We start from the raw sequence: 23,237 nt of genomic DNA on the forward strand, positions 1-23,237 counted from the left end.
AGAACACAATCTAGAGCTCTTTCCAAGGCATTAAGCTGCCTTGCAAAGGAATCTGGAAACAATGAAATACAGCTACTGTTTATAAATGTGAAAACAATGGTGACAGACAGGCAAATGTTTTAGGGCAGTTTAGAAAAAGTCAGCATTACATTTTAACAGAATTTGTGAATCTCATTATATAAATAGGGAAACTGAGGCCTAGAAATTCACAAGGCCACAGTTATCAAGTGGCAATACCGATCAGAAAGTGAATTCATGTCTGTCTGTACTTGTTCTCCTAACCACATATACTGACTGGAAACATACTCAGCTAGAGGGAATATAGCTGTGTTTTAGAAAGTATGAAAAAATAGGCCGGGCGCGGTGGCTCAAGCCTGTAATCCCAGCACTTTGGGAGGCCGAGACGGGCGGATCACGAGGTCAGGAGATCGAGACCATCCTGGCTAACACAGTGAAACCCCGCGTCTCTACTAAAAAATACAAAAAAACTAGCCAGGCGAGGTGGCGGGCGCCTGTAGTCCCAGCTACTCGGGAGGCTGAGGCAGGAGAATGGCGTAAACCCAGGAGGCGGAGCTTGCAGTGAGCTGAGATCCGGCCACTGCACTCCAGCCTGGGCGACAGAGCAAGACTCCATCTCAAAAAAAACAACAACAACAACAAAAATACAAAATTAGCCAGGGTGGTGGCGCATGCCTGTAATCCCAGCACTTTGGGAGGCCGAGACGGGCGGATCACGAGGTCAGGAGATCGAGACCATCCTGGCTAACACAGTGAAACCCCGCGTCTCTACTAAAAAATACAAAAAAACTAGCCAGGCGAGGTGGCGGGCGCCTGTAGTCCCAGCTACTCGGGAGGCTGAGGCAGGAGAATGGCGTAAACCCGGGAGGCGGAGCTTGCAGTGAGCCGAGATCCTGGCACTGCACTCCAGCCTAGGTGACAGAGCAAGACTCTGTCCCAAAAAAAAAAGAAAGTATGAAAAAATAATGCTGATTTTGTCAATTTTACTATGGCTAATGAATCTTAAAGAGGAAGTACATACCATTGCAAAAAAATACATAGCTTGACCAACCTCTTTAAAGCTGTAATTTCTATATCTGCTGGAATATCCTTTAATTTGAATGTACTAATGAATAGATTAAGAGAAGATAATTGGTTTCTTGTCCCAGGTTCACTTTTAACCATTAATGCCATTTTGAGAATGTCAAAAAACTTCACTAGGACTCAGTTTTTATCTGAAAAAAATAATTTTTATATACATATTCTATTATAAAAGCAATACGTACTCAATAAAAATAAATCAATAAAAAGGTAAGTAGAAAGATTATCTGAAGTCCCGCAAAACAAACACGTAACAGTTTTGGTATACAACCAGGCAATCTTTTCCCTCCTGTATATAGGGTAGTTTGTTTGGTGCCTTTAAAATTATTTTAATAACTGTAACCATAGTGTGCACTCAACCCCATGTTCTCTTTTCTACACGAATAACAAAGGTATTTCTATGCTACCTAATCTTCATAAAAATTTAAATCACAGTGAATGCTTGCTATGTTTTAAATGTCCCCTCCAAAACTCATGTTGAAGTTTGGTTGCCACCGTCACAGTATTAAGGGGTGGTTCCTTTAAGAGGTGATTAGGTCATGAAGGCTCCACCCTCATGAATGGATTAATGCCATTACTGCAGGAGTGGGCTCCTAATAAAGGGGTGAATTCGGCCCAATTTTCCTCTTTCCATCTCACATCTGCCATGGGTTGATGCTTGCTTGATGTTGGTGCCATGCTCCCAGACTTCCCAGCTTCCTGAACCATGAGCCAAACAAATCTCTTTTCTTTCTTAATTACCTAGTCCACGATATTGTTATAGCAGCAGAAAACGAATGAAGACAATGCTCCTTCATTTACTTAACCTATTCCCAGATAACTATTTTCAGTTATGATAAACATATTTAACTGTTTTTAGGAAGTTAGAATTATTTCCTTATGCTAGAGTTTCCAAGATGAACTACTAAATCAAACTACTTATTAATTCTACTTCAGAGAAGAAATTGTGAAGGGAAGTATATGAACTGCTTATGAGAATGCTTTGAAAACTGTAAGGCACTAACAACATCAGATAGTATTATCATTAGTTTTATAAGTCCATATTGCATGGGACTTATATAAACCTAGTATGGTACTCCATAAATCTCTGAATATTTTCTAAAAACAAAATCACCAATATATAAGCATACTATTTGTACATTTTATCTTTTTTTTTTTTTTTTTTGAGACAGTGTTTCATTGTCGCCCCGGCGGGAGTGCAGTAGCACAATCATAGCTCATTAAAGCCTTGAATACCTAGGCTCAAGCAATCCTCCTGCCTCAGCCTCCTGAGTAGCTGGGACTACAAGCACGTGCCACTGTGTCCGGATATTTTTTAAAATTTTTTGTAGAGATGAGGTCTTGTTGTGCTGCCCAGGCTGGTCTTGAACTCCTGAGCTCAAGTGATCCTCCTGCCTTGGCCTCTCAAAATGTTGGAATTACAGGCATGAGCTAACTGCACCTGGCAAGAATCTTAATATCTTTTTGATCATGCTGTCGTGAGTCAAACAACTTAAAAGTTATTTTTAAAAAGCAATGAACAGACTAAATTATAAGAGTGGTAAAGTTAAGAAGCAGAGATTTAAAGAACCTGGGGCTGACATGGGGCATAGAGCACATAATACTCAACTTTTTGATTCTTTAGATGAGAAGACTGAAACACAACAGAAAGACACTATCTGCCCAAGGTACTGGCAAGTTAAAAGAGATGGAATATAACCCTGAAATTTCTTTTTTTCTTTTTATTTTTTATGGTTTTTTTTTTTTTTTGAGATGGAGTCTTGCTCTGTAGCCCGCACTGGAGTGCAGTGGTGTGATCTCGGCTCACTGCAAGCTCTGCTTCCCGGGTTCACACCATTCTCCTGCCTCAGCCTCCCAAGTATCTGGGACTACAGGGACCCGCCAACTCGTCTGGCTAATTTTTTTTTGTATTTTTAGTAGAGACAGGGTTTCACCGTGTTAGCCAGGATGGTCTCGATCTCCTGACCTCGTGATCCACCCACCTCGGCCTCCCAAAGTGCTGGGATTACAGGCGTGAGCCACGGCGCCCAGCCTAATCCTGAAATTTCTAATTGTTGGTGTTATGTTCTTTCCACTAAATCATTTCATCCACCTTTTTGAAATGTGTGGATGACAAAATTTCATTCCCTTCATTGCATCTACCTAAATAATTATTTAAATGTAAAGTGCTAGTCTGCATTTATAATATATACATTTTTAAACTGATAATTTACACAAATATCTACAAAGTTATTATTTTAAATAAAGAATTATGATATGGGGCTATCCACAGGTAACTGTGGGTATGTTGGCGAAAGTAACTGTTTTTTTCTCTCTTTCAAAAAGATAAATTAGCAAAACATAGTATCATTACAAGTTCCAAAATTTAGAATTTCAAATCTACTGTGCTACCTTCCCCTAAAAGCTAGAGACTTTGGGTTTTGAATCAGGCAATATAAACAATTTCTTTGGAGTTCATTTCTTTAAAGAGCTTACACCTAAGCTATCCCGGTCACTCTGATGCCAACTAAAATCAGACCAAATTCATTTTTCATATAGCTCATAATTCATTTCATGATGCTTAATCATAAAAAGTATAGTTAGAATTTATATCCCATCCTTTCTGAACTAGCTAGCACTACATATTTCATTTCAGTTGAGGTACATTCTTTAAATATTTTCCTCCCAGCAAAAGATGTCACTCATGGTGGTGCTTTGGAAAAGGCTAATCTTATTACTGAACAAGTAAAAAGCCTAAAGTGACTCTTTTAAAACAACTAGGATAAAGGAAGAGATAGATGTTATCAAAGATGGTAAGCCAAGTAAGGTGCTAAATTTATACTGAGCTATTAGCCACAGAAAAAAAGGGAAGCCTGTTATGTAAGATGTTTCTTCCTGTCTGATAAAAGGAAAGCAGCAAGTATCGTCTCCTGAACTTAGAGTCAGATATTAGGGTCTGAATTTCTTTGTTCATGTAACAGCTGTGTGACTATGAGCAAAGGACTTATCCTTCAGAGGCTCAGTTTATCTAAATGTAAAATGAAGATAATAATACCAACACTTTTAGGGTTTCTGCAAAGGATAAAAGAAATAATATATGTGAAAGGGTCCTGTGCCCTAAAATAAACTAGATAAATGTAAGTTACAATTGTTTTATTTTTCATTTGGAAAGATATTCTTGGCATTGTATTTGTAGTTTCAGTTTAAAAGGAAAAAATGTCCAACTGAGATAAAAATAGTTTTATCTTATCAATTTACACTTTCAGCAATCAAAGAGTACAGTAATCATAGTCAATGACATTAAAAATGTCTAGTACATTGGTTAATAGCTAATGATGGTTCTCAGAAAAATTAATACATGAACACTTAATCATTTGCAACTACAAAAATGCATGTTATCCCTTTAAACACAGAATAGAACTTTCGGAAAAAACTATATATAAACAAATAAATATAATTTTTTGACCTCAATTAAAACATTAGATACAAGATATGTGTGTGTATATATAAATATATATGTTTACATATATTATATATGTTATATATTCTTACATATATGGGGATATATGGGATATAAATTCTAACTATATATATATTCTTATATATAAAATATATAATATACATTACACAGAAATAAGTTGTTTAATTATCAGCCATAAAGAGGAAAGAACAATCTTCTGACTGACTCATTCATCATTCAGTCTTTCAATAGACATCTTTTTTTTTTTTTTTTTTTTTTTGAGACAGGGTTTGTCATGTCACCCAGGCTGGAGTGTAATGGTACAATCACAGCTCACTGTAGCCTTGACCTCCTGGGCTCAGGTGATTTTCCTACCTCAGCCTCCCAAGTGGCTGCGACCGCAGTCACACACCACCACACCCTGCTAATTTTTTTATTTTTTGTAAAGATGGGGTCTTGTCATGTTGCCCAGGCTGGTCTTGAACTCCTGGGCTCAAGTGATCTTCCTGCTTCAACCTCTCAAAGTGCTGGAATTACAGGCATGAGTCACTGCATCAGGCCTCAATAAGTACCTATTACATACGCAAAACATGCTTAGGGATCTCACACAGACCACATTTAGGTCCAGGTGTAACAACTGGTAAGTGTATGGTTCTGGGGCCGAGAGTAGTTAGCCAAAAACATGGCTCCTGTCCCCACTATGAAGGTAACCTTCTGCTCCAGCCAGGCCAGCCTACATATGCCTTCAGCAGTTCCTCCTGTGCACCTTGGCTCCCCCTCTTCTCTCACTCCCCAGACACTTCTCTTCCTTGACTTCCCAGTTCAGGTGGCGTATCTTCTATCCTTCTACTGATGCTTTCCCTTTCCACATCAGCCTAACAAGAATGACAACAAGATCAACAACAAAAAATGGCAGCTACCATTTACTGAGTACACTTACTGTGGACAAACCCTGAGCTACAATATCATCTCAACTACATAAGAAGAAAACAAAAAGTTTGGAAGATCCAGAAGGTGCCTCTCTCTGAGTGGTGAGGTTATAGGTAATGAAAAAAATTCTGTTCTTTCTTCTTTTGTACTTTGCTAAATTTCTACAATGGACATGTAAGATTTTTGAATTTAGAAAATATTTTTTAAGTAAAAAAGATATAGATGGCACTAGCATAAAGACAGATATAAAGGTTAATGTAATAGAATCCAGAGTCCAGAAATAAATCCTCACATTTATAGTTAATTAATTTTCAACAAGATTGCAAAAACAATTCAGTGGGTATAGTAGTCTTTTCAACAAATGTTTTTGGAATGACTAGATATCCACATGCAAAAGAATGAAGTTGGATTCCTCATACCATACTCAGAAATTAATTCAAATAGATCACAGACCTAAATATGAGTTAAAACTATACAGAAGAAAACCTAAAAGTACATCTTTGTGACCTTGGCTAAGCCTTCTAGATATGACACCAAAAGTACAAGCAGGAAAAGAAAAAATAGATAAAATTGAACTTCATAAAAATTAAAAACCTTTGTACTTCTACAGACATTATCAAAAAAGTGAAAAGACAACCTGCATGGTGAGAGAAAATATATGCAAACCATTTTTCTAAGAAGAGACTTCTATCCAGAATATATAAAGATCTCTTACAATTCAATGGACAAATTGCAGAGCACGGTGACATGTGCCTGGCTACGTGGTCCTAGTTATGTGGGAGGCTGAGGTGAGAGGACTGCTTGAGCCCAGGAGTCTGAGGCTGCAGTGACCTATGATCATGCACTCTAGCCTAGTCTATAGAGTGAAACCCTGCCTGTAAATAAATAAATAAAGACAACCTAATTTAAAAATGGTCAAAGGGTCTGAATAGATATTTCTCCAAAGAAGATACACAGATGGCCAATAAGTACATAAAGAGTAATGACACTCAACATCATTAGTCATTAGAAAAAATTCAAGTCAAAACCATTTACAACTAGTAGGATGGCTATCATAAAAAACACATAAAATAAGTGTTGGTGAGGATACAGAGTAATGGGAACCTGGTATGATTTGGCTGTGTCCCCACCCAAATCTCATCTTGAATTGTAGCTCCCGTAATTCCCATGTGTCATGGGAGGGACCCAGTGGGAGGTAACTGAATCACGGAGCAGGTCTTTCCTGTGCTGTTCTTGTGAGAGTGAGTAAGTATCACAAGATCTGATGTGAGATCAGGTTTATAAAGGGGAGTTCCCCTGCACACGCCCTCTTGCCTGCTGCCATGTAACACAGTGCTTTTGCTTCTACTTTGCCTTCTACCATGACTGTGAGGCCTCCCTAGTCATGTGGATCAGTGAGTCCATTAAACCTCTTTCCTTTATAAATTACTCAGTCATGGCTATATCTTTATTAGCAGCATGAGAACAGACTAATACAGAACCTTTGTACATTAGTAGTGGGAATGTAAAATGGTGTTGCCACTTTAGAAAAACAGTCTGGCAATTCCTCAAATTTAAACAAAGCTACCATATGGCTCAGCAATTCCACTTCTAGATATACACCCCAAAATAATGAAAACTATATCCCCACAAAAACTTGTATCCAAATGTTCATAACAGCATTCTGATAACAGCCAATGGAAACATCCCAAAAGTCTACCAACTCATAAATGGATAAATAACATGTTATATATACATACACATCTTCCAACTGCAAAAAAAAATTGGCTATAAAAAGGAATGACTCATACATGCTACAAAATGGATAAACCTTGAGCCTATGCAAAGCAAATGAAGCCAGTTACAGAAGACCACATATTTTATGATTCCATTTGTAAGAAATGTCCAGAACAGGCAAATCTATACAAACAGAAAGTAGGCTGGTAGCTGCCCAGGGATGGGGAGCTTGAGGGAATAAGGAATGACTACTAGTGGGTACAGGGTTTCTTTTGGGGGCAATGAAAATGTTCTGTAATTGACCGTGGTGATAGTTGCACAATTCGGTGAATATATTAAAAGCCACTGAACTATATACTTATTATTATTATTATTATTTTGGAGACACAGTCTTGTTCTATTGCCCAGGCTGGAGTGCAGTGGCATGGCTCATGCAACCTCCGCCTCCTGGTTTCATGCCACTCCACTCCTGCCTCAGCCTGGGATTACAGGCGCCTGCAACCCTGCCCGGCTAATTTTTGTATTTTTTTTAGTAGAGACAGGGTTTTACCAGGTTGGCCAGGCTGGTCTCGAACTCCTGACCTCAAGTGATCTGCCCACCTCGGCCTCCCAAAGTGCTGAGATTACAGGTGTGAGCCACAACGCCTGGCCTGAATTGTACAATTTAAATGGGTCAATTGTATGGTATATGAAATATATTTCAGAGAAGTTATTTTTTTTTTAATTTAGTACTTTTTATAAAGAGCTTCCACCATATTATTGGCAAATTTTGTATGCAGTAGTTGGGAAAGGCATTATGACTATTAAAACATCCTTGGAATTTGTATTTTTGATTCCAAGAATTATGAAAATAAAAGCATATTTTCTTCTCATGTGTCACATACATTTGGCTGCATGTTAAAGAAATATACATGAATTTAAGCTGCTGGGTATAAGCTGGCATTGATCCCTTCTAAATAGTTGTGCACTGTGGGCCCCAGGAGTAAAGATTTACAGAAGGACCACGTCCTTGGCAGAATGCGGGTTCCCAGCTGTTTTGGATGGAGAAGCTACTTTTACTTTCTATGAAGTCTTAACTTGAAGGGGAAGAGAAGTAATAGGGTAAAACGAAGGGAGTCATGAAATCTCCAGGTTCTAATTTTAGCTCTTCTACTTAACTCACTGTCTCAGGGGGCTCCATCTGTAAAATGCAGATAATTGTCTATGCCCTGTCTAACTCATAGAATTGTAAGAAGGCCCAAATTAAAAAGAAAAACAAACAATGTTAGTAGGACATAACTGGATTTGGTTTTGAATTGCTTGCCATTTAATAGCTTTGTCATCCCTAGGAAATTAGCATAGCAGCAGCTCAATCCCTTATCTCTAAAGATAGACTTGGTCAACATACTTCATAGAGTATGAAGTGAGCTACACAAATAAAAATACACAATCCAAAGCCATTACATTCTATACATATGTAAATCGTCATTATTATTTGTTCAATATACCCTCAAAGTATTACTCTTAAATATTGAGCTTTCAGAGAAGGAGAGAAGAGGCCTGGCTTACAAAAGCAACAGGGAAGAATCCACTGATAGCTGCTAGCCTTCTGACTTGTACTACATATCATTCCTGGAATGCAAATTGGTAGGTCTCTCATACTATGTTTCCACATTTGGGGAAATGACACATGTGTATTGGAGCAATTGAAGAGTTTCATAGAAAATCTGGAAGGCCACATTCTCTAAGACAGTGGTTCTCAAAAGTTTAGTCTAAAGTTTGAAGTCAGGTAGCGTGATGCCTCTAGCTTTGTTCTTTTGGCTTAGGATTGTCTTGGCAATGCAGGGTGTTTTTTGGTTCCATATGAACTTTAAAGCAGTTTTTTCCAATTCTGTGAAGAAAGTCATTGGTAGTTTAATGGGGATGGCATTGAATCTATAAACTACCTTGGGCAGTATGGCCATTTTCACGATATTGATTCTTCCTATCCATGAGCATGGTATGTTCTTCCATTTGTTTGTGTTCCTCTTTTATTTCACTGAGCAGTGGTTTGTAGTTCTCCTTGAAGAGGTCCTTCACATTCCTTGTAAGTTGGATTCCTAGGTATTTTATTCTCTTTGAAGCTATTGTGAATGGGAGTTCATTCATGATTTGGCTCTCTGTTTGTTACTGGTGTATAAGAATGCTTGTGATTTTTGCACATTGATTTTGTATCCTGAGACTTTGCTGAAGTTGCTTATCAGCTTAAGGAGATTTTGGGCTGAGACAATGGGTTTTCTAAATATACAATCATGTCATCTGCAAACAGGGACAATTTGACTTCTTCTTTTCCTAACTGAATACCCTTTCTTTCTTTCTCTTGCCTGATTGCCCTAGCCAGAACTTCCAACACTATGTTGAATAGGAGTGGTGAGAGAGGGCATCCCTGTCTTGTGCCTGTTTTCAAAGGGAATGCTTCCAGTTATTGCCAATTCAGTATGATATTGGCTGTGGGTTTGTCATAAATAGCTCTTATTCTTTTGAGATACGTTCCATCAATACCAAATTTATTGAGAGTTTTTAGCATGAAGGGCTGTTGAATTTTGTCAAAGGCCTTTTCTGCATCTAGTGAGATAATCATGTGGTTTTTGTCTTTGGTTCTGTTTTCTTTTCTTTTCTTTTTTTTTTTTTTTTTTTTTTTTGAGACGGAGTCTCACTCTGTCTCCCAGGCTGGAGTGCAGTGGCCCGATCAGGCTCACTGCAAGCTCTGCCTCCCGGGTTCACGCCATTCTCCTGCCTCAGCCTCCCAAGTAGGTGGGACTACAGGCGCCCGCCACCATGCCTGGCTAATGTTTTGTATTTTTAGTAGAGACGGGGTTTCACTGTGTTAGCCAGGATGGTCTCGATCTCCTGACCTTGTGATCCACCCGCCTCGGCCTCCCAAAGTGCTGGGATTACAGGCGTGAGCCACCGCGCCCAGCCATTAAGGACATTCTTAATTGAACCCTGTTTTAAATATATATATAAACTATGAGTACACAGTCTTACAGAAGACAAATACTGCTAGCTGAGTTTAGTTTCTCTGCCTTGATTTGTTCTAAGTGGCCAGCAGTTTTACCCACCATCATGTAAATGTCAACACAGTGAAACAGGCAAAAATGTCTTAGTATTATTATGAAAATACTTCCACCCTCCCAGACCTACTGAGGGTGTTGGGGATCCCCAAGGAACCAGGGACTGATTACACTGCTGCTCTAGGAGAAAAAGGAATCTGTCACTTAAATTCTGTACAGTTGGCACACTCATGTGAAACTACTCAGAAAGTCTACTAAAGGCTCAGTACCAACAATCTGGAAGAAAATTATTTAGTTTCAGTATAGCTCTCTTCACTTTATCCAAAAGTTAAACTAATTCAGTGCCTGTACAGATGGTCAATTCATCTTCACATCAAAGATATATTCACAGTATGGTGGGAGTTGTGGTGAGAACTACACATTTACATCATACCTATCAAAAGTCTTCCTTTTATAAGATAAATAAAGAGCTGGACTTTTTCCCTGTTCTCTTCCTTACCCAGAACCCACCATCCTTCATGCATTTGAAAAAGGTAATTTGGGACAAGTGGCAAGAGCAAAGGCTCACTCTCATCAGCATAAATATGTCTTGATACCTGCCATCTTCAGAAACAAAGCAAACAAACCATTCCAGATTCCCACAAAACAAACCAATTAAAAGAAAAAAAAAAAACAAAAAGAAACTTCCCTTAATCCCACAGTCATCTCCAGTGATAAACCCATAACTCGACATACTGATGACTTCTTCTATTCAGAAATTTACTCCTCTTAGTTCCCAAATCACTACTCTCTCTCCATTTTCTCCCTACCTCACTGTCCATTCCTCTCAGTTTTTGCTGGTTCTTCCTCCGCTACTCAACTTCTAAATGTAATTTCCCAGGGCTAAATCCCACTGTAGGTGTGTGTCTGTATCTGTCTCCCTCTCTTCTCAACTCTGCGTTCTCTCCCTGGGTAATCTCATCTAGTTCCCTGGATTTAAATACCATCTTTATGTTGATGAGTCCCAAATTTCTATACCTTGTACTGACCTCCAATCCTGAGCTCCAGACTTATATATCCTGTTGTCTACTTGGATTTCTAATAGGTAACTCAAACTTAACATTTGCAAAGAAGATCTTTTGGTTGCCCCGCTCCCATCTCCTGGATCCTTCCCCATCTCAATAAATGGCATTATCATCCAAGGAGTTGCTCATACACAAAACCTAGGAGTCATTCTTGACATTCCTTTTTTCCTCATCTCCCACATTCAGTCCACTAGTTCATGTCCCATAATATATTTCAAATCTGCTCACTTCTCTCCATCTCTACCCCTACCATCCTGATCCAAACCACAATCACCCCTAATCTGGTCTTCTGAAGTAGCCTTCTAACTGGTAACTCTGCTTCAACTCTAGTTCTCTGCAATCCATTAAAGTAGCTAGAATGTGGAGGTGGGTGGGTGGGGCCAAAAAAAGTAGTAGCTAGAATGATCTTTGGGAAAAAACAAATCAAATCATGCCACTTTCCTGCTTACATCATTCACTCAATGGTTTCCCTTTGTATTTAAAATAATTTAGGAAACTGCTGTGGTCTCTGAGGTTTTATATGCTATGCTCCCTGGCTACCTCTGCCCCTCAATTACTACACTCCTGCCACAACATCAGCCCTCCATCTGTTACCTCAACATAGCTCTTTCCTACCTCAGGGCCTTTGCCCTTGCTATTCCCATCACCTTCAGAAACTTCCTGTTCCCTAGCTGGTTGCATGGCTGGTTGCTTGTCATCATTCATGTCTAAGCTCAACAGTCACTTCCTCAATAAGGCTTATTTGACAGTTTAATCTAAAGTAGGTCCTTTTCCAGTTATTTTCTATTATATCACCTAATTAATTTCCATCACAGCACTTATCGCAATCTAAAATGACTTTCTCTGTTTATTATATGTCTCTTCCCATGAGGTTACAAGCTTCATGAGGCAGGGATCTTTCTTTTTCTTTTATTAAAACAGCTTTATTGAGATATGATTCATATAACATACAACTCACCCATTTAAAGTGTACAATTCAAATTTGCCATTTAAACCATTTTTAAGTGTAAAATTCAGTGGCATTAATTACATACACAACGTTATATAACTGTTGTCACCATCTGTTTCCAAAACTTTTTCATCACCCCAACAGAAACTTTGTAATCATTAAGCAATAGCTCTCCTATTCCCCCAGCCCTCTAATGTGGCTTTCTGACTCCATGAGTTTGCTTTTTGGAGATACTTATATAAATGGAATGCTACAATATTTGTTCTTTTGTGTCTAGCATATTAGCGAGGCAGGGATCAGGGATCTTGTGTATCTTATTCACTGCTCTACCTACTGCAACCTAACTCAGTGTACACAGCACACAGTAAGTGCTCAACAAATACTGTTGAATAAACTAATGAATTTTAAGCAAGTCACCTAACTTTAAAAAATTTTATATTGTATCTAAGGGATACAACATGTTTTAAGGTATATATGATGTTTTGATATACATATACATAGTGAAATGATTACAGCAGTCAAACAAATTAACATATTCATGGGTGTGTGTGATAAAAACTGCAGAAATCTACCCTCTTGACAAATTTTCAGTACATGATACACTATTACTATAATCCTCATTCTGTATATTACATCTCCAGACTTATGCAGCCTATCTAACTGCAAATTTGCATACCCTTTAGCCTGCTTCTTCGTATTTCCTTCCCTCCCTCCCACTGAATCACCATCCTACTCTCTGTTACTAGTTATTCAACCTTTACATTTAAGATTCTGCATACAATTGAGATCACACAGTCTTTGTCTTTCGGTGTCTGGCTTATTTCACTTAGTATAATGTCCTCCAGGTTCATCTGTGTTGTTACAAATGGCAGTATATCCTTTTCAGAGGCTGAATAATATTCCATTTCTGTGTGTGTGCATGTGTGTGTGTATCACAATTTTTAAAATTCATTAAAGTCACTTAACTTTTCTAAGTCTTAGTTTCTTGTGTGATGGTGCTATATCACCATTCATTATTAATTTCTTTAGAATTTATAATGTTTCTGGCATTGTGCTTGCTAATGGAAATATGATATGCAAAATAGTTTTTGTCTCCATTCTCAAAAAACATTTGCTTCCTTTTCTATCTGGGAATGTCGTCTTCTTTGATTTGGTGCACTTTTAGGATGGAAATATACAGAACAGTGAAGTTTACAGAAGTAAGGGGATCTCTGCCACACCTATCAAATCATGTGATATGACACTGGAGGGACAAATGTCAAAAGCCAAGCTGTCCTCAAATCCATTTAATAGTATCTGCCCTTTTTACTTTGCAGGGTGATGATAGGGATCATGTGAATGTACTTTACAAACTATAAGGCATGTACTTTACAAACGATAAGGCTCTCCACAAATGTAAGATAAAAGTATTACAATTTTCGTTTCACATGTAATTTTTATGCTCTGAGAATTAAAAGCAAATTTCTGTTCTCTACACAAATTCTAATATAATGTACTCACGAACTAACTGAAATTATGGCAGGATCTGGTTTTTAAAGTCAAAGTCAATTATACTGCACCTGAATTTTGACAGGCCCATTCCTATAGCGTTACATGGTAGCCAACAAGGAAGGCTATTTCCAACTGAAGAGGCTGGCATTTGACAAATATTAATAAATGGTGCTGAAAACGAGGCATTTTGCTTCACTCACTCTTAGTACTTAATCCAGCACACACACACACACCTTCAGACAGCAGTGACATGAAGAGCGCAAGCAGGCCTTACCAGCGCTCTCAGCTCTTCAAACAACACTTGAGGATTTCTACTTGAAGGCCTGTCTCTCTAAGCTTGTGCTTTCAAAACTTGGGCTGGACTGATCCCAAATACTGAAGTAACAAATATTACTAAATTCTGTCATTTCCTCTACCAAAAAAGTGATTTTACTACGACTTCTGGTTGTGATGAAAGGTCCTATTGACTATTCAAATCCTCAACCAAGTTATGGATGCAGTATTAAATGACTTCACTCCTTTTTCTCTGGCACTTTAACACATGCCAATGCTTTCATCCACCTCCACTAATGTGGCTTATAAATTACTGAGGTGAGGCCATTTTAATAGTATGATTTGTTCACATCTTGAGAGATGGGGTACATATGAGACTGGCTGAGAAGACAAACTCCCCTTTGACAACATGTATTAGTCTACATGTCTATAAAAACAAACCTTCAAAAGCTGGAAATATCTGATTGCTATAATGCTTGGTTAGGAGCCGTAACAATTAATGGTTCTTTCATTTGTTACAAATCAAAATGTGAAAAAGTGATGGGAGTAAGGTCAAAGACAAAATGGAAGCTTCCCAGAGAAACAGCGAGAGACAGAACAGACAGAGCTGAGGCAAAAAAACTGAAAGGTCACAACTGTTCTAAAAGTTTCTAACTGCTTAAAGAGCTTCCTGAAAACATTTTGAAATATAAAAAAGCCAGTTTTTAAGAAGTTTACTGTACCCTCCTTTTAAAACTGCCTCTAGTGTGATTAAAAAAAGAAAACCCAGACAGGAAGATACTTGCTTGCTCCCCTATGGATTCAGAGTAGTTAACCTATTGATTGTTCTCTCTCTCTCTCTCTCTCAATTTTCAAAGAGCATATATAAAGTTGGAGAGGATACACAATTACTACAAGCAATCCATTTCTTAGATGAGTAATACTAGGTCAGCATACTTGTGGCCTTGGTTCGGTTAATAATAAACTCAGAGGCCTCTTGGGAAGTGGGGACCAAACAGGTCCGAGAGTTGAGACTCTGATGAGGAGGGCTGACTTTGCTAAGTTTTCCCCTGCACATCGCCTCCATCTTGGTCTTGCTCTCAAAGCAAGCTGTGGTATTCTTAGCAACACTTTATATCATCCTTTGTCATACCATCCTTTGGGGCCCTTGAGAAGAAAGAAGTGTGTTTGTGCATATGTGTGTATGTCTATACATATATGCATATTGTGTGTATGTTTGAAGTTGGGATATATGGAGAAATACAGGCATTTCAGCAGGATTAAGTTTCACCAGGAAGCTTCCAACAGCCTTCTGACCTTAGGACCTATGTGCCTAGAGCAAGACAGAGAAAATAGGGCAAGAAGAGATGTTCTGAACTCAAATCAGAACTTAGTTCTACTAAATGATGCCAATTTTACTCTCAAACTCTGGATCCTGTAGTATCTAGTATCTACGTGCTCTTTCCACCACAGCTGACATCGCTGATCGCTGGAGGGGCTCTCTAATTTACTTCTTCCTTAGTGCAGTCTTAGTCTGTGCACTTTGTTGTTGTTGTTGTTGTTGTTTTTTTTTTTGTTTTTTTTTTTTGAGACAGAGTCTTGCTCTGTCACCCAGGCTGGAAGTGCAATGGCACGATCTCAGCTCACTGCAACTTCTGCCTCCCGGGTTCAAGAGATTCTCATGCCTCAGCCTCCTGAGTAGCTGGGATTATAGGCACATGTCACCACACCTGGCTAATTTTTGTATTTTTTAGTAGAGATGGGGTTTTGCCATGTTGCCCAGGCTGGTCTCCATCTCCTGGCCACAGGCGATCCCACCTCGGCCTCCCAAAGTACTGGGATTACAGGCATGAGGCACCACACCTGGCCTCAGTCTGAGCACTTCTGACCAGTTGTTTAAGCACTGCCTTTTCCAAGGTATGACAGAACTGTGATCAGCAGAGTGGGAGCTAGGCAGCCTTGGAATGAAAGCCCTGATTCTTTGACTGAAATACCTGTCTGCCAAAAATGGAGAGTGGGCAAGTATCAGCTGTGGGAAGAACAGCACATGGAAAGGTAAGTCATGGGCCAGAGACTGTCAGAGGGCTGCTTTCCTGGAGCTGGAGCGGAAGTAACAGTAACAGCAGTATGGTTGAGAGGACAATGAGTGTGAAGGGTGAAGCAAACGATAAATTGAGGAATGCAATCCAGAAATCTGACCCAATTTCAGAAAAGGACAACAATCTTAATAAAAAACAAATTAAAACAATCCCCACCATTAAACTGAGGTTGGTTGAGGGGAAGAGTGGCAGATGATACTACACAGAGGAATAATTCTAGACTGACTAGAAATGAGTAAGGGAATGTTCAGCAAGTCTTTACATTCATGTGGATAAACACAGGCTCATAAAAACAAAAGCATCGCAAATCTTATTACTTCTGTTAAACCAAAAGATCTGAGGATATAGCTCACAACGTCTTTAAATAACAGCCAAATTGTGGACACTCATCCATGTGATATTCCAATTGGAAGGATGTCCAATGAAAACAAAACAAAACACTCGTTATTTATAAAAATAAACAGGCCGGGCGCGGCGGCTCAAGCCTGTAATCCCAACACTTTGGGAGGCCGGGGTGGGCAGATCACGAGGTCAGGATATTGAGACCAGCCTGGACAACATGGTGAAACCCCATCTCTACTAAAAATACAAAAAATTAGCCAGGCGTGGTGGCACGCACCTGTAATCCCAGCTACTTGGGAGGCTGAGGCAGAAGAATCGCTTGAACCTGGGAGGTGGAGGTTGCAGTGAGCCAAGATCATGCCACTGCACTACAGCTTGGGCGACAGAGCAAGACTCTGACTCAAAAACAGAAACAAAAACAAATCAAAAACAAAGGAAGTTAGTCTTCCTTTATAATAAGAAAACTTATGGAATGCCTACATCTTGAAGTAGGGCCAGAAGTGCTAAAGAAATGCTACATATTTCTTTCAGGAAAACACAAACCTAGGCATCTGATAGTCTTACTATGGCATACGGAAAGACATTATTTAGGTGGGATCCTAACTGATGTGATGTTGAGAGTGCCACAAACATCCAAGACAGACTGGAAAGGCCATGTGCTTGGTCTTTTCCTTTGGGCCCTGAATAACAAAGTGAGGATACCATGAAGTACTTGCATAGGCACTGAACTTTTACTCCAGAAACAACAATGCAAACTGAGTCCCTAGAAATAGCCTAAGAAAAGAAAATTACAATTGGTCAAGCTGCAGAGGCAAGAGATGATGAAGCCCACACATCGAAGTGTAGTCTACCAGCAAGTAAAAACACAGAAAGAGATTCAGAGTTTAGTAAGAGGATTCCAATTTGTATTCATTGCTTCCCTGTAGTCATTTTAAGGGCACAGAAAAAAAATGTGGTCAAAAGAAGAACTGTGTATTACTAATGTAACTGGTTAAATAAAAGGGTCAACTGCAGTGCATGTTTATAAAGAAAAAGGGCTAGCAATCTAAGGAAAGAGGCTATGCATGGAAGTAGGAGATAAGTGAAGAACAGAGACTTACCTGGGCTATATTTTTGTTCAGAAGATAGACACCATAATCAAATTGCAACTTCTCCCCTCCTTTTGGATACAGTGGAAACCTAAGAAAGGTAAAGAAGGATCAGATATTTTCCAAAGCTGAGTAAATACAACCTCCAAGTTGTCAACAGAGGCTAAAATTTCTTAGATACAGTATAAACATCTGAACTGGACTAAGTCACCTAGTTATAGTCATTGCAATCTACTGACATCTTCATAATATTAATTAAGTCAGAATAACAGCTGCTTTCTTTCAAAAGAAGAAGTGAATAGGTCACAGAACAAGGAACTAATGTTTAAGAAAGTGACCAATCCACTCCACCAAGGAGTTGAGGCCACTGGTTCCTATTTACATATCATAAACTTGCCACCTTAGCTAAGATTAAGATCCCAGAAATTTTTCCCTCTAATATCTTGGACCTGACATCTCAACTTCTACTAAATGGGAGAGAAAGATTAGGAAAGAAAAAAAAAAAAATCAGACTTAGAAGCAATATATAAGATTTCTGTGTCTTTTTTTTTTTTTTTTTTTTTTTGAGATGGAGTCTTTGCTCTGTCACCCAGGCTAGCTCTGTTATCCAGGCTGGAGTGCAGTGGCCGGATCTCAGCTCACTGCAAGCTCCGCCTCCCGGGTTCATGCCATTCTCCTGCCTCAGCCTCCCGAGTAGCTGGGACTACAGGCGCCCGCTACCCTGCCCGGCTAATTTTTTGTATTTTTAGTAGAGACGGGGTTTCACCGTGTTAGCCAGGATGGTCTCGATCTCCTGACCTTGTGATCCGCCCGTCTCGGCCTTCCAAAGTGCTGGGATTACAGGCGTGAGCCACCGCGCCCAGCAAGATTTCTGTTTCTTTTAAGGTGACCATTGAAATCAACAGTGCCAATATGAGCCAAAATTCATTAAAATATTCACTCATATTTACAGGGATGGCTATTTGGATGCAACTTCTCTAAGGCAATGTGCTCGAGCCACAAGCCTCTCATACAGGACTTTCTATTTTAACCTGCCTCACTGGAGCAACAAAGGCATGCGATCTGGATCTTCATAAAGATAATGAGTTATTTTAGACAGTAACTCCCCTCACTATTCCCCTTCTTTATACTTGCAAATGAAGAAGGTTAGAGCACACCTATAGTCTAGTCATTGTTTTCTGATTCTCAAGATCAAGCAAAAGTTTTAGCATCTGATACAGATTTCTTTACAAACAGATCAATAACTATTTAGGGTCAAGAAGAAAACTTCATCTTCCTTCTGCGATATACAATTATTCTCAAGAATAAAATAATCTTATTGAAATGAATGGCAGGTGACAATTACTACTCTTAATTTCAATTGTCTTTTAATTGTCTGAGGAAAAGATACATTCCATAAAGCCTAAAGGACATTATTTTCCAGAGGAAATAAAATAAAGGAAATAGAATTTAAGGGCTTTATATTAAATTCTCAGGAGTTGCTGGCTATATAGTATCCAAAGGCAAATTTGTTACACTATAAAATTATAAGCGCTGGGGAGTGAGCAAGGTCATGAACTGTATTTATTCTCTACTAAAGGAACACTAAATGCTTCACACACCCATTAAGAAGACAGAGCTTTATATTTAATTGAAACAGTAAAAAATAAACTAGGACATGTGGTTTGGCCTCAAATTGAGATGCATAAAAATGGCAGCATAGCAAATTCAGGATAAGCAAAGTGCAACACCAGGTTTTTGCAAGATGTCTGGGAATCATTCAAATTCAGATGGGGTAGCCTGCAAAGAAGCAACATATTTGCAAATACCCAACAGGGGCACTTTAGAGAAAATCTACTACAGTCCTAAACCTCTCTGCTGTCTAGCCGTTATTCTATAAGCTTCAGATGTAGACTATCTGAACAGCTCTCCAAACCCATAGCTATCTCCATTTTCAAGGTATATATCTAGAAACTGTTTCGTATGTTAGAAGAGTAAATTGAGATCAGCATACGTTGAAAACCAAGCTTCAACATTTCTAAAAAATTGATTTCACAACATTTGACTTTATTATGACTTCAGTGGGACTTATTTATACAAAAAGCCACAAGGTATGGTTCAAATAAGGCAATGCAAAGACAGATCAAATATTAAGACAGAATTTACATTTTATATTGCTTTCAAATTCTTAGGTCACTTGAAGTTGAAGAGTAAAATAGCTTATAACTATCATGCATTCATCTTACTTTGCAAAAGTACATGGATTTATAGATCTATCAATCTTGAAAAACACCCATTTTAAAGGGCAAAACCTATTATCAGAACATAAGATACAAATCTTATATTGGAGAATTACGTTAGCAAGCTATAGAAGCTTTAGATAAGAATGTGGCCATTAAAGTACAACCAGAAGTAGGTCCATAACATCGCAAAGGGGACTCATTAAAGGAGTATTACATTAAATAACTGAAGGATGAACCATGTATTTCCTATGAAGATTCAATGCAATTTATTATTATATTCAATTAAAATGGCTAATATTATTTTCAAATTAAATTAAATTTCTACATAGAAAATTCACTGACTCTACTGCCTTCACATGGCCTTAACTGAACCATACCTTGTGACTCTTTCTATAAATAGAAAAATCAAGGAATTAGAAAGCAATAAATAAGATTACACGTGTGACAGAATTCCATCTGAGCCTTACTGTCACTGTAACTAACACCAGCTGGTGAAGAGGTTAGTGGGGAGAACTGCAGACCTCCAATCTTAATTATCAGAGCCCACCTTTATCTACTGTAAATACTCATATCATTGTGAACTATCAAACTGGCTTAGGTCAGTTTGCAACCCTTTCTTTTTCCAGTCTGTCTCAGATTGTAAATTTACACTCACTGTGTGATTACTTGGTTAATGTGTGTCTCCCTTATGATACTGTAGGCTCCAAGAGGGCAGAAACCGATTTTATTTTGTTCCTCTTTGCCTCTCTGTGAAGTGTCTAAGCACTGCTACTAGCAGAACTCAATAAACATTTGTTGAATTTTTTAAAAAAAGATTATTTGTGAAAACGATTTGGAACTCTTTAGTACGGAACAATTTCAATATGAGTTAAGAATTACACGATGACTACCAAAAAAGCTACTGTGATCCCAGGCTGTGGTAACAGAAGAGGAGCAGCTCAGCTGGGGAACGTGATAGTGATTACTACTTTGCACTAGGTTAGACTGTACTGAGAGACCTATGCTCAGTTCTGGGAGTGAAAGTATTTTACAACAGACAGATGAACACTTGTATCCTTACTTAAAGGTTATGTTTCTAGAGAACGTTTATAACAATCTCATTTGACTATAAAAAGCATGCAGTGAAATATGAAGCAGTCAGTATTATTGTTATTTAAAATAAATTGATTTGCCTTGGTCCCCTAAGTAGTAAGTGGAAGAGACATGGCCTCAGTATTAGGTCTTCAATAATAAATTCAGTATTCTCTCTATTGCCTCTGAATGCTTTAGAGAAGCAAACCCAGGATGATTAGGGGAACAGGAGTCAGTATTGAGAGAAATTGTTGAAGGAACCAAAGGTGTTTGTCCCGGAGGATACAAGTCTCAGGGAAAACAAATGAAGGACTTTCAGAGAGAAAAATAATTCATTTTTTTTTCTGCATGGCTTCAAGCAGGGAGAACCAAAGCGAACGGTATATGCATTACAGGAGATTGATTTCACTACAAAATTATTCAAAATCCTAAAGATCTTGGTTAGAGGCAGCCAAGCAGAGAAGGGCGACAAACACAAACAAACAATGGACATGTATTTAGTGGATGTAGTGGGTTACACAGTGGCCTCCAAAAAGATATGTCCATATTCTAATCCCTGGGACCTGTCTAAGTGACCTTATTTGATGAAAAGATCTAAAATAGTTAAGGATCTTGAGTTGAGATCATTTTCTATTAGTCAGGTGAGCCCTCAATCTAGTAAGTATCATAATAAGGAAACACAGAGGTGAGACAAAGAGAAAAGAGGTTGTGTGCAGACGGAGGCAGAGCTTAGCTATGCAGCCACAAGTCAAGCAATGCCTGGAGCCACCAGAAGCTGTAAAGGATAAAGAAAGGAGTGTGGCCCTGATGACCTTTGATTTTGGACTTCTGGCCTCCAGAACTGTGTGAGAGTAAATTTCTGCTGTTTGTCTCATGAAGTTTGTGGTAACTTACAGTAGCTTTAGAGACTAACACAAGAGGAATCAAATACTAGATGATCCACTGGACTCAATCAGGCATAGTATCTCCTCCAGCTCCAAGATTCTATAATTCTGAATACGTGAAACTAAACATACTGAATATAATTTCATTTTTTCCTTCGGGAACCAAAAAAGATTTGAGACTCTAATGCCAAAGAGTCATCATGACAGGTAGCAGCTAAGGTTGCAAAGTAGACCGACTGAAATTTGGAAAGTGAAGTACCAAAACAAGAAATTCATATGCACAGGCTGAGCCTGAGCAGGATTTTTCTTTTTTACTAATTGTTATATATATATATGTGTGTGTGTGTGTGTGTACACACACACACATGTAAATATATGTGTATATATACATATATACACACACATATGTAAATTTATATACATAAATATACAGACATATATATGTAAATATGTGTGTATATATAATATATATATACGCACCTAGAGACGTTAACCCATGAAAAATATATCACACACAACTTGAAAAAAACTGTGACAAGAAACTGATTTTCAAACTTCAAATATTTATAAAAGATACAACTATTATAAACACTACCCTCTCCCCACCAACTCAGACATTTTTACAAAGGACTCCAAGCTGCCGACAGTTTCTTGCCTTCACCTTCAGAGCCTCACATCCAGATTGAGTTCTTTGATGGCAACTGGGGATGAGGACATGGCTACAGTTAATTCAAATTTTTAAATCATACATATTACTTCTGCCATTAGTATTTATACAAAATGTGACAACATGGACTCAATATATTCTGAGGCCATGACTTTACCTCAAACTCAGTATACTTTCTCCTGTCCACACTAGTTTGCCATTACAACTTTTCTCTATCAATTACTTGGACGTAGAGTGGCATTCAACTTTACCCACCTGATTTGCCTTTTACATATGCAGTGCTTCACCAAGCTGACAAGTCATTTCAACTCTGTAACATTCTCCATCCCTGCTGCCACTCTGGATAATTCTTTGTTGTGGGGTGCTGTCCTATATACTGCAGGATGTTTAGCAGGGTCAGCATCTCTATCCTCTACTCACTAAAAGCCAATAGCACTGGACTCCCAGCTGTGATAACCAAAAATGTCTCTAGACATTGCCCAGTGTTGCCTGGGTGGGTGGGGAAAGGGGTTCAAACTGCCTCCAGTTGAGAGTCATTGTTCTAAGCTCTTATCAGTTTGCTTACTACCTAGCCAGAATCCTTAATGCCAGTTCATGCTCCATATCACTGTCAGATTGATTTTAGGAAGTCTACTACGTTTTTAAAAACTGAACTACGACAGAAAAGACACAGTTTTTCCAGTCTCAGCTCCATTACATACTTAGTTGTTATATGAACTTGGGTAAATCATAACTAGTTTAATGCTAAGTTCTTAAGCTGTGAAGTGGAGAAACTATCATCTTTCCTGCCTTCTTCACAAGTATCTTGTGAGGATACAACACCTCAAGATTGAGAAAGTACACTGCAACTGCAAAGCATGACACAAATATAAGTTATTATTTTCTCTTAAGGA

The 23,237-nt window shown here is 38.5% G+C and overlaps 1 protein-coding gene across 5 annotated transcripts in view; it reads right to left on the bottom strand.

Annotated features, from left to right (window-relative positions):
• The window catches only part of UVRAG (UV radiation resistance associated), a 329,716-nt gene that overhangs the window by 60,616 nt on the left and 245,863 nt on the right, over positions 1-23,237 (bottom strand). For all 5 annotated transcript variants that reach the window (XM_003910437.5, XM_031653097.1, XM_021926331.2 and 2 more), the window contains one exon: positions 17,513-17,591. In XM_003910437.5, the coding sequence (XP_003910486.4) occupies positions 17,513-17,591 (79 nt within the window). The remainder of the gene's footprint in view (positions 1-17,512; positions 17,592-23,237) is intronic.

This window comes from Papio anubis, chromosome 12, assembly GCF_008728515.1.
Source record: "Papio anubis isolate 15944 chromosome 12, Panubis1.0, whole genome shotgun sequence".
NCBI lineage: Eukaryota > Metazoa > Chordata > Mammalia > Primates > Cercopithecidae > Papio > Papio anubis.